The 9,118-nt window shown below is 53.4% G+C and overlaps 1 protein-coding gene across 2 annotated transcripts; it reads right to left on the reverse strand.

The window, feature by feature from the left end:
* Positions 1-2,858: 2,858 nt before the first annotated feature.
* On the reverse strand, positions 2,859-6,911 carry LOC108509787. 2 transcript variants are annotated; one of them, XM_017839367.1, is made up of 6 exons: positions 6,754-6,911; positions 5,076-5,144; positions 4,481-4,569; positions 4,037-4,178; positions 3,840-3,947; positions 2,859-3,308 (listed from the first exon to the last, which is right to left on the reverse strand). In XM_017839367.1, the coding sequence occupies exons 1-6, from the start codon at positions 6,797-6,799 to the stop codon at positions 3,148-3,150; spliced, it is 615 nt and encodes a 204-aa protein (XP_017694856.1). In that variant the 5' UTR covers positions 6,800-6,911; the 3' UTR covers positions 2,859-3,147. The 2 variants fall into 2 exon arrangements, with proteins under 2 accessions (XP_017694856.1, XP_017694857.1); XM_017839368.1 differs by having other exon boundaries at positions 3,198-3,308; positions 4,037-4,153; positions 6,754-6,910.
* Positions 6,912-9,118: the final 2,207 nt, after the last annotated feature.

Below are 9,118 nucleotides of genomic sequence, written 5' to 3' on the forward strand. Positions count from 1 at the left end.
GGATTTAGATCCCTCCCTGGGTGGATATATGGGATTTAGATCCCCCTGGGTGGATAGATGGGATTTAGATCCCCCTGGGTAGGTACATAGGATTTAGATCCCTCCCTGGGTGGATATATGGGATTTAGATCCCCCTGGGTGGATATATGGAGTTTATATTCCCCTCTGGGTGGATAGATGGGATTTAGATCCCCCTCTGGATAGCTAGATGGGATCTGTATCCCCCTGGGATGATAGATGAGATTCATATCCCCCTCAGGTTGGGATTTAGGTCCCTCTGGAAGCACGGGAAGCTTTTTTCCTATTTAAAGCGAATGAATTTTTTCTCTGTGTGAGCTTTTGTCCCGGAAGATGATCGCACTCCAAGCCTGTGAGCCACCAACGTCCCTCGTGCCCGGGCGGAACAATTCCGAGACAAGCAATTCCAAATATTTACATATTAATTCTTTTAACTTTGGAGACATAAATAAATGGAGGCATTTTGGCAACTTGGTGACAGAGTAAAAATAAAACCCAAACAAAAACCAACAATCCAACATGGGAATCTCGGGTTTGTTCCAGCTTTGTTTAAATTCTGCAGAGAAAATATTTCCTGTTTCAGGATCAAATAGGGGAGAAGGCAGCCAAGGAGTTCGACTGGTGTTTTGGGAAGGGGTTAAAAATAGGGAGCTGGGGGGGAAAAAGGGAGTTGGAGGAGAAAAACAGAGTTTGTGAGGAGAAAACTGGGAGTTGAGGGGGGAAAAAAAGGGCTTTGATGGGGGGAAGAAAGGGTTGTTGGGGGAAAAATAGGCATTTAGGGAAAAAATGGGCGTTTGGAAATCAAAGTTTGTTGGGGGGTCAGAGCAGAGGTGTTCCCTCATTGCAGAGTTGTGTGTATTCCTTGTTTTACCTTTATTATGGGATTCAAACTGAGTGTGGAACCCTCCACGTGGGCACTGCCCACCTCAGGACCCATTTACTTTGGAATTAGGTGTTGGCTTTTGGGCAGCAGCAGGAAAAAGGGATGGGAACAGCTCGTGTTCTCCACGTTGGGGCTTTAAGGGTTGGTGTTGACAGACAGTGCTCCATCCGTGGGGAGGGCGAGAAGTCGGGAATTCACTGAGGAACTTGGGAATATTAAAGGCAGGAGAGCAGCCCCAGACCCCGTGATTGCCTAAATCTGCACAAATTCACCTTCACAGGGCACTAAAAAGGGGGTTTTCAACCCCGGAGCCAGCTCTGAGTGGCTCTTCCTGAGCCATTTTTGTGTCCTTCCCTGGTGGGTTTGGGGCTGAAACCCCAAAATAACCCCGTGGGCTGCGGATCCCCCAGGACATCGTGCCCGGATCCCCCAGGACATCGTGCCTGGATCCCCCAGGACATCGTACCTGGATCATGGGAGTCATGCTGGGAGCAGGATTTGGCTCCTGGAGGGTTTGACAAGGAGCTGCCCGAAAACACCGGAGACCTCGAGAGCCTCCTGCTCCCTTCCTGCCTGGAGATAACTGGGAAAGGTTCTCACAAGTGCAGGGAAAATCCTCTTTGTGTTAAAGCTGCTTATCCCGGGGGTTTGCCGGGAGAGCCGGGCGGCCGCTCACGGAGCCCCCGGCCAGGGAGCCACCAGCACCCTCCGAGCAGGAGGAAAGGGGTAAATCTGGGAAAGGAGCTTGGGAGAGAGCTGGGAGGATGGCAGGGGGAGGAAAAACCCCTGGCTGCACCACTGGGGAGGACGCTGGTGAGAGCCTGGGGTTCCAAAGGGAAAGAGTTAAAATAACTCCTTGAACTCACCGTATTTTCCCCCATCCCAGGGGTTTGCTCATTCTTGGTGTGTGCAACTCTGCAGGTCCCATAATGGAAAATTTGGAGCTTTCTGCCAGCTGGAGCCTCAGGATGGACCCAGAGCATTGGGGGTGGTCGAGGATGACCCAGCAGCAGGGACTGACTGACGCTGTTCCTGGCAGGAAAGTGCCTTTGATGTGGCAGGGAAAAAAGAGCATTTTTGGACTAGAGAGGTTTGGGTGAATATTTGCAGCTTTAGGAGTGAGGAGGGCATGTCCAGCCATCTGTGGTGTGATTGGGTCGGGACACCCCTGTCCCAAAACAATGCTGGAAGGTGAGGATTTGGTCAGGAAAGTTTGGAACTGGAGGGTTTGCTTGGGAAGGGAGTGATACAATTTATGGTTAAGCCAGGTCACAACAAACTGGTTTGTTCTCCATGTGTGTGCATTAGAGGGGTGGTTTGTAGGAATAAACCCATAAACTTCATCCACGTGCTTTATTTTCCTTTCATGTCTTTTTACTCCCCTCTAGGGTTGGAAATCTCACTGCCACATGTTCCTAAATCATTTCCCAAGGGAGCTCTTGGCTTTTTTTCAGTGCACCCCGGTGGCAGCACAGAGCCAGGAGGTGGCACTGGCCAGCAGTGCATCCTCCAGCCGCTCCCAAGCCCGTTCCAGGCCTTTTGGCTTCCCTAGGAAACAAAACTCTTCTGCTTTCCGAGCCTGGGAGCCTGGATAACCCGGGTGAGCAATGGTGGGGAGTGTCCGGAGGGAGCTCTGGGGACAAGGTGGCCCTGACCACCATGACCTCCCCTGTTGGATTGACTCCACCTCCGTTGGCTTGACCTTGACTCATCCTCTGTTGACTGGTAGGAGCTCCAAGACCAGCTGGGTACACCTGGATCACTTTTCTATCCCTCCCTCCCATCAACTCTTCCAAGGAAAAGCAACAAGTGTGGGATTGCATTTTTTTTTTTTCCCACCCAAGAGGAATTTAACTCCAATTTCTTGACCAAACCCCCCCCCCATTTCTGGAACGGTTTGTTCTCCATGGGCAGCTGGGGGGGGGCTGGGTTGGTTGGAGGTTTCCTGGTCCAGCTTCTCATTGCACCCAAATGTCGCGGGTGTTTCTGGAAAATAAACAGTGTGAAGAGCAACTGTGGAAGAAACTAAGTGAGAAGCTCCTGGCTGGGTGTGGAGGCTCAGGAAGATCCTTCTGATGGGACAAACCCCACGAGTTGTTGGTGTTTGTTGATCCTGTTCTGGTGGATTTATTTATTTATTTACGGATTTATTTACCACGACAGACCCCGCGCCGGTTGTTGGGGGTTTTATTGGCAGGGGCTCCTATTTACAACAGAATCAGAGGAAATAGGAAAGGACTGAGGCATTACAAAGCTCTCCGAGTTTGCACCGTGGTCACAGTCCCCCCGCTGGAACCTTTGGGAGAGTCACGGCGGTTCCGGAGCGGAGGCGGCGCCTCGTGGGGAGGATGTTGTTTGTCGTTGCCAACACCTGAGGAAGTCCTGATCTCCATCCCAGCTGCTGTGTCTGGAACAAGGGGAGAAGGTGAGGAAGTTCACGGCCCCGCGTGTGGCGGGATGGGGTCGGGGTGTTCCTGGGACACTGGAGAGCTCCAGCCACGGGAAGAGGTTGGCCGGGTGGGACGGGGCTTGGAGCGACACGGGTTGGTGGGAGGTGTCCCTGCCCATGGAAGGGGGTGGAAGGGGATGATCTTCAAGGTTCATCCCAACACAAACCATTCCGGGATTTTATGGAACAAGGGTGTGGGCGGATGAGCAGCAGGAGGTACCTGGGGCTGAGACCCAGTGTGGGCCAAACGGGCGCTCACCCCGTGGAAGCTCCCACGGAAAGCCAGGAGGTCATTGGGAAAACGCCCTGAAAGGCCTCTCCAGGCCATCAGTGGCCACTGGAGCTGCTGGGGTTCCCCTGGTATCGCAGCCGGATGCCTGGGAGGGTTTGTTATCTTTCCATTGTTTTGGAAAGTTGCTGCTTCAGGGAGAATTGGATTTTCCAGGGTTGAAGGACACACTTTGAGCAAGTGTTGAAATCCCGGAATACCTTCGGAGGAGGAGCATGGGGGGGTCATAGCAGGAGACCCCGGAGACTGAGGAGGGTGACGAGGGGGAGGTGGCTCTGGAGGGGTGATCCCGCTGACTCCCAGAAATCCTGTGGAGCCAAGGAAAATAAATCAGTCAAAAAGTCCCATGTTTTAATGTGCTAAAAGCCTGTGGCACAGCTCACGTCCTGACAAGTACCTGACTGTCCTTGGCATTCCTGGAATCCCCTGGAGCATCCGTGTCTGGTATCCCTGAAATCTTGGTGGTGGCATCCTCTTGTGGAAACCACTGCCCATAATCCCCGATGGTGTTTGTCTGGGTGTGGAGGAAAAGAAATAACCTGGGATGTCACAGCACAGGATTAACTCCTGAGGGATCCCTCTTTGGGACAGGTTTGTTGGAATTTAATTAAGAAAACAAGGGATTTCTCAGTGTCTGTGCAAACTGTCACAATAAATCCCAGCTCAAAGCGTTCCATGGTTGTACTTCACGCACGTTCTGCTCAAACTCATGTCAGTTGTCCTGTGATCTAAAAACCAGCTGTTTTAACCCATTTCTTTCTCCTTGTGGCAGCGGTTTGGGTGAGGAAGCCCCTGGTTGTTTTTTTTTTGGGAGGGGAATGCCAAGAGAAACCCAACTCACCTCGTAGGAATCCATCTCAAACGTGTAGGGGGTGGGCATTCCCGTGGTGTTGTCGTAGTAATAGTCTCCCGTGGAATAGAGGTAATCACCTGGAATGGAAACAGCTCCGGGTGAGGGAGGGGGCACAGAGGGGGTTGGGACACTGTGCCCTGTCCCGTGTGGGGTGACACGAGTCCCACCCCCCCCCCAGGGGTTGTTATTGCATGGCTTTCCCCCTCTGAACACCAGTGTAACTCAGATTGAGCTGGGGAGCTGGGATAAATCCCTGGCAGTGCTCAAGGCCGGGTTGGACGGGGCTTGGAGCAACCTGGACTGGTGGAAGGTGTCCCTGCTTGTGGCCAGGATTTTAAGGGTGGATCTTTAAGGATCCCTCCCACCCAAACCATTCCATGATTCCATGAAGAAACTGAGTAGCTGTCGTTGCAGAGGACTCCATTCAGTGGTTTCTCAGTGCCTTTCCATGGGCAAAGCCTCATCTCCCTGCCTGGAGGAGGCTGGAGGGAGGCTCCCGCAGCCCTCCCAGCCCTGCTTATCCCAGCTCGCTCCTGCGGCTCCCAGGAAGTGGTGAAAATGCCTTCAAAACTGCTTTTCTCACTGTAACGAGCTGCGTAGTCGAATAAAAACTGTGTGATCTCCTCCTCGTCGTCTTCCACCTCTGCATTCCCTGAAAACAAGCAGACAACACACGGATCATCACCCGGCACCGCCAGCAGAGCCTCGGGTCGAGCCACAGCTTTGGGCAAAACCCCTTCCCCGAGGGAGTCACGGATTCACCATCTGGCCCATAGCTGGGTCCAAGGCTTCCCAACAAAAGGTGTGGGAGATCGGAGCAGAGCCGGGCTTTTCCTTCATTTTTGGGTGTGGATGTGCCGGAAGGGGGAGATGCAGCGGTGGGGATGGAGCCGGAGCCGGAGTTGTGCTGGGATGGATCTGCCTTTGGGATGAGCTGCTGCTCATCCAGCACCCCGGCTGCTCCAGCGCCCTCGTGCCTTTGGCCTCCAAGATCATCAAGTCCAACCCTTTTCTTGTTCTGTCAGGATCTCATGAAGCAAATTAACTGGGAATACTAATATTCTCATTCTCACAGACTCCGGCACTAACATAAGATATTCATGAGCATAGAAGATACTCATGGAATAATATGATATTTTTATAGTTTGGTACTCATTATAGTCACAAGTAAGATAGTTAGAGAATTGTTACTGTAAGTCACACCATTAACAACTGGAATGATGCCCTCAGCTGTGTCCAGGGCTGGCTGGAGATCCAGGTCCCTCTCCAAACCTTCCCACTGCTTCCCATCATATCCCTGACTTTCTCAGTGCCAGCAGCGGCTGAGCGAGAAGCCCAGATCCCGAAATTCTCACGAGGGAGTTCTCTGAAAACACGGACTCAGCCTGGAGATGCCGGGGTGGGACTGGGGGACACGACACAGCCTCGCCCGTTGCTGTGTCAGCACCTCAGTCTGTCCCAGCCCCATCCCGAGCTTTTGGGGAAATTTGAACTGAAATGGGGACCTGCCCTCCCACCCCCGCTCCTTCCCACGCTCATCCTTTGAAAATGCTCCAGTGGCACGAACTGCAGCTCTGGGGCACATTATCCCGTGCTTTCCCAGGAAGTTATTTCCAGTCAGCTGTTGTGTTTGCACTGGAGCCACGCTAAGAATAATATCTCCCAAAAAAACGAAAAAAAGCTCCCAGCTGGGAATCCTCCCACTTTTGACACCTCACCTTCAGGGAGGAGGAGGAAGAGGAGGCTGAAGGCTCTTGGCGTGGCAGAGCCGCAGTTTCCAGCTCCTCAGCCGGTGCTGCTCCGTATCCCACCTTCCCGGAGAGGTGGGAATATTGTGCTCATCCCTAAGCAGCTCCAAGTGGGGGTTTCCTCCCTCAACACCCCCATCCGCTCTCCCCCGGCTCCGCACTGCCCACCTAATTCTCCAGGAAATCCTGTTGGATTCTTTTTCCTCCGTGTCTGTGTCTCTAATAGCTCCCAGCTGGAATCTACAAATGATTTGAACTCAATGTGGGAAACAGTCGTTATCCCACCGTTCTCCAAGCACGGACTTTATGGAACTTCCAGTAATTACAGAGCGCTTTCCCCTTGTTTTCTTTGCCCCTTCTCCAAGCCAACACCCCAAGACCTCTCAGCCTCCCGGATCCCTCCCCCCCCCAGGTGCCCCGCGGCATCTCAGGAGCGTGGGAATCGTCAGAGCAGCGAGATAAAATCCAAGTGCCCCCGGAGAACCCGCGGGAGAAGCCGGGGAACGGCTTTACCTGGCGCGAACTGCAGAACCAGGAGCGCGGCGATGAAGAAGTTCATCCTCCTGCCTCGGGTGTCGTCTGCCGCTGGTCGCTGCTCCGCGGGACTTTCTCGAGCCCGTCCCCACGGAGGCAGGAAATGACTCGGGGGGGGCTGGGCTGAGCGGTTCGATGTCCTTGGTAGCTCCGAGCAGCGCCCGGGTCGTGCCCGGCGGGCGAGGCCGGGCAGGAGCGCGTCCCGCGACGGCTCCGGCACGGGCAGAGCTCCCCGCGGCAAAGGCTGAGTTGCAAATCTTGGGAAGTTTTTTCCCCCCCGGGGAGGGTTAGTGCCGCTGGATGAACTCCGGGATGGAGGGAGGATGGTTTTGATTATGTTCTAACGGAGCGGAGCGGAGCTATAAATAGCGAATCCTTCTGGGAGAGAGGCGAAGGCAGGGACGCGGGCTGGGAGGCAGAGTCAGCCCTGACTTCCCATGAAATCTTGGGGGATTTTTTGGTCTTGGCTTCGTTTCCCCTTCCCGTGCCTCGGTTTCTTAATCATGAAGAAGAAACACGAACGCTCATGTGTTTATTTTATAGTGGATGAAAACACCCCGGGCTGGGATGATTCCGGAGCCGTGCCCGGTGTTCCCGGTCGGCTCCTTGGCCCGTGTTGGATCAGCTGCTGGTTCTCCTCCTTCTCTGAATATAGAAGCCAAATAGGAAGAACATTTCTTGGAGGGAAAACAGGGAGGAAAAGGAGATCCAGCCCTTCTGCTTTGTGGGGAGTAGCTGACAGTGAGGGGCTCATCAGTGGGATGTGGGGGAGAGCTGGTGAGAACCTCAAGGGGGAAGGAGAAGGGGAAGTGAAGGAGACAGAGATGAATCAGGTGGTGTAAAACCAGTATTTTGGCGACTCTCAGACGTGGAGGTTAGAAAATCAGCAAAGAGCAAGATCAGTCTTGGATAGTACGGGAGGAGCTCTGTTTTGAGGTGTGGATTCGTGGAATCATGGGATGGTTTGGGTTGGGAGGGACCTTAAAGCTCATCTCGTCCCACCCCCCTGTTGTGGGCAGGGGCACCTTCCACCAGATGAGGTTGCTCCAATCCCCGTCCCACCTGGCCTTGGGCACTTCCAGGGACAAGAAGAAATTTATAACTGGGAAAATTCACCTGGAAAGAGAACCATTCCCAGACGGAGGGTGGTCGGACATGGGACAACCCCGGGAGGAGGTGCAGCCCATGCTCTCCCCTTGTCTTTATCCACCATCCCTCAAGGCACGTTCTCCCCATCGTAAAATCTTTTCCCAGCCCTATATTTCCAATCTCTCCAGGAAAACAGCGGGAGGATGATGCTCCTCCTCATGAACCCCTGGCTGGGTCCCTTTTCCCTCCCTGTGGGTGCTCGTGGGAGCGGGAGCAGGAGCTTCCTCCTCGAGAGGAGAAAGGGGAAGTGGGTTTTCCATGGGCAGAGGGGGTTTAATGGCAACAACTGGGCTGGGCCAGGTGGGACCAGAGGGAAAGGGTTGCAGGAGGGGAGGGAAAACCACCGGGATGGGTGTGGAGACCCCCGGGGCGACCACCGGGAGAGTCACAGTGGGTGGTGCATTTCACCTCCTCGGGCTGTTGATTTTAGTCCAAGGATTCCTGCTGATGTTAAGCCAAGAGTTCCTATTGATTTTAAACCCAGAATTCCTATCCATTTTAAGATGAGGATTTCTGTTGAGGCTACGCCAGGAATTCCAATTTATTTTTAAACCAAGAATTCCCGTAGATTTTATGACAAGGATACTAAACGATTTTAAGCCAAAAATTCCTCAAAGTAGACTTTTTTCCAACCAAGAGTGGACCCAGCTGAAGAACTTTGCCGTCCCAAACCCAATTCCCAACCTCCCAGGGCTCTCCCTGCTTTGCCAAAGGGGCTTCTCCCATCTGTAGGGAGATGCTCAACGAAGGGTTAAGTGCCAAGGAATGTTGAGCAGGAAGTGAATCTCTCCAAACCCTCCTCTCAACCCACAGAAATAACATCAAATCTCAAAAATCCCAACCCAAGCAGAAATCTGACCTCGTTGGGATGAATCCTGCCAGGGCTGGAGCTGCTGGGGGGGCAGGGAAGGGTTAAAATACCCTGGGATTAAAGGGATGGGGAGGGAAGGGGCGAGGAAGGTCCATGAGGACAGGGATGGATGAGTGGATGGTGTTGGAGGGACAAACCCCTTGGCGTGGGAGCTGGGAGTCAGAGTTCAGCGGGATCTGCTGGCTCAGCACTGGGAACGGCTCCTCAGGGCTGGGTGTGATCATGTGAGACTTGCAAAAACTGGGAAAACTTGGAGAATAAACGAAGGGACCTGGATGAAATGTGCCATAAGGTGGTAAAAGCAGGAAACGGCTCTTCTTCCCT

This window comes from Lepidothrix coronata, unplaced genomic scaffold, assembly GCF_001604755.1.
Source record: "Lepidothrix coronata isolate B3197 unplaced genomic scaffold, Lepidothrix_coronata-1.0 Scaffold405, whole genome shotgun sequence".
Taxonomy (NCBI): domain Eukaryota; kingdom Metazoa; phylum Chordata; class Aves; order Passeriformes; family Pipridae; genus Lepidothrix; species Lepidothrix coronata.

Excerpts from the sequence above, each read along its gene's own strand:
- LOC108509787 (XM_017839367.1), bottom strand. The coding sequence starts at position 6,799 with ATGAACTTCTTCATCGCCGCGCTCCTGGTTCTGCAGTTCGCGCCAG. Across the intron at positions 4,570-5,075 it reads CGACTACGCAGCTCGTTACA|GTGATTACCTCTATTCCACG; the intron begins GTGAGAAAAGCA and ends TTTCCATTCCAG. Across the intron at positions 3,309-3,839 it reads CCCATGCTCCTCCTCCGAAG|ACACAGCAGCTGGGATGGAG; the intron begins GTATTCCGGGAT and ends CCCTTGTTCCAG.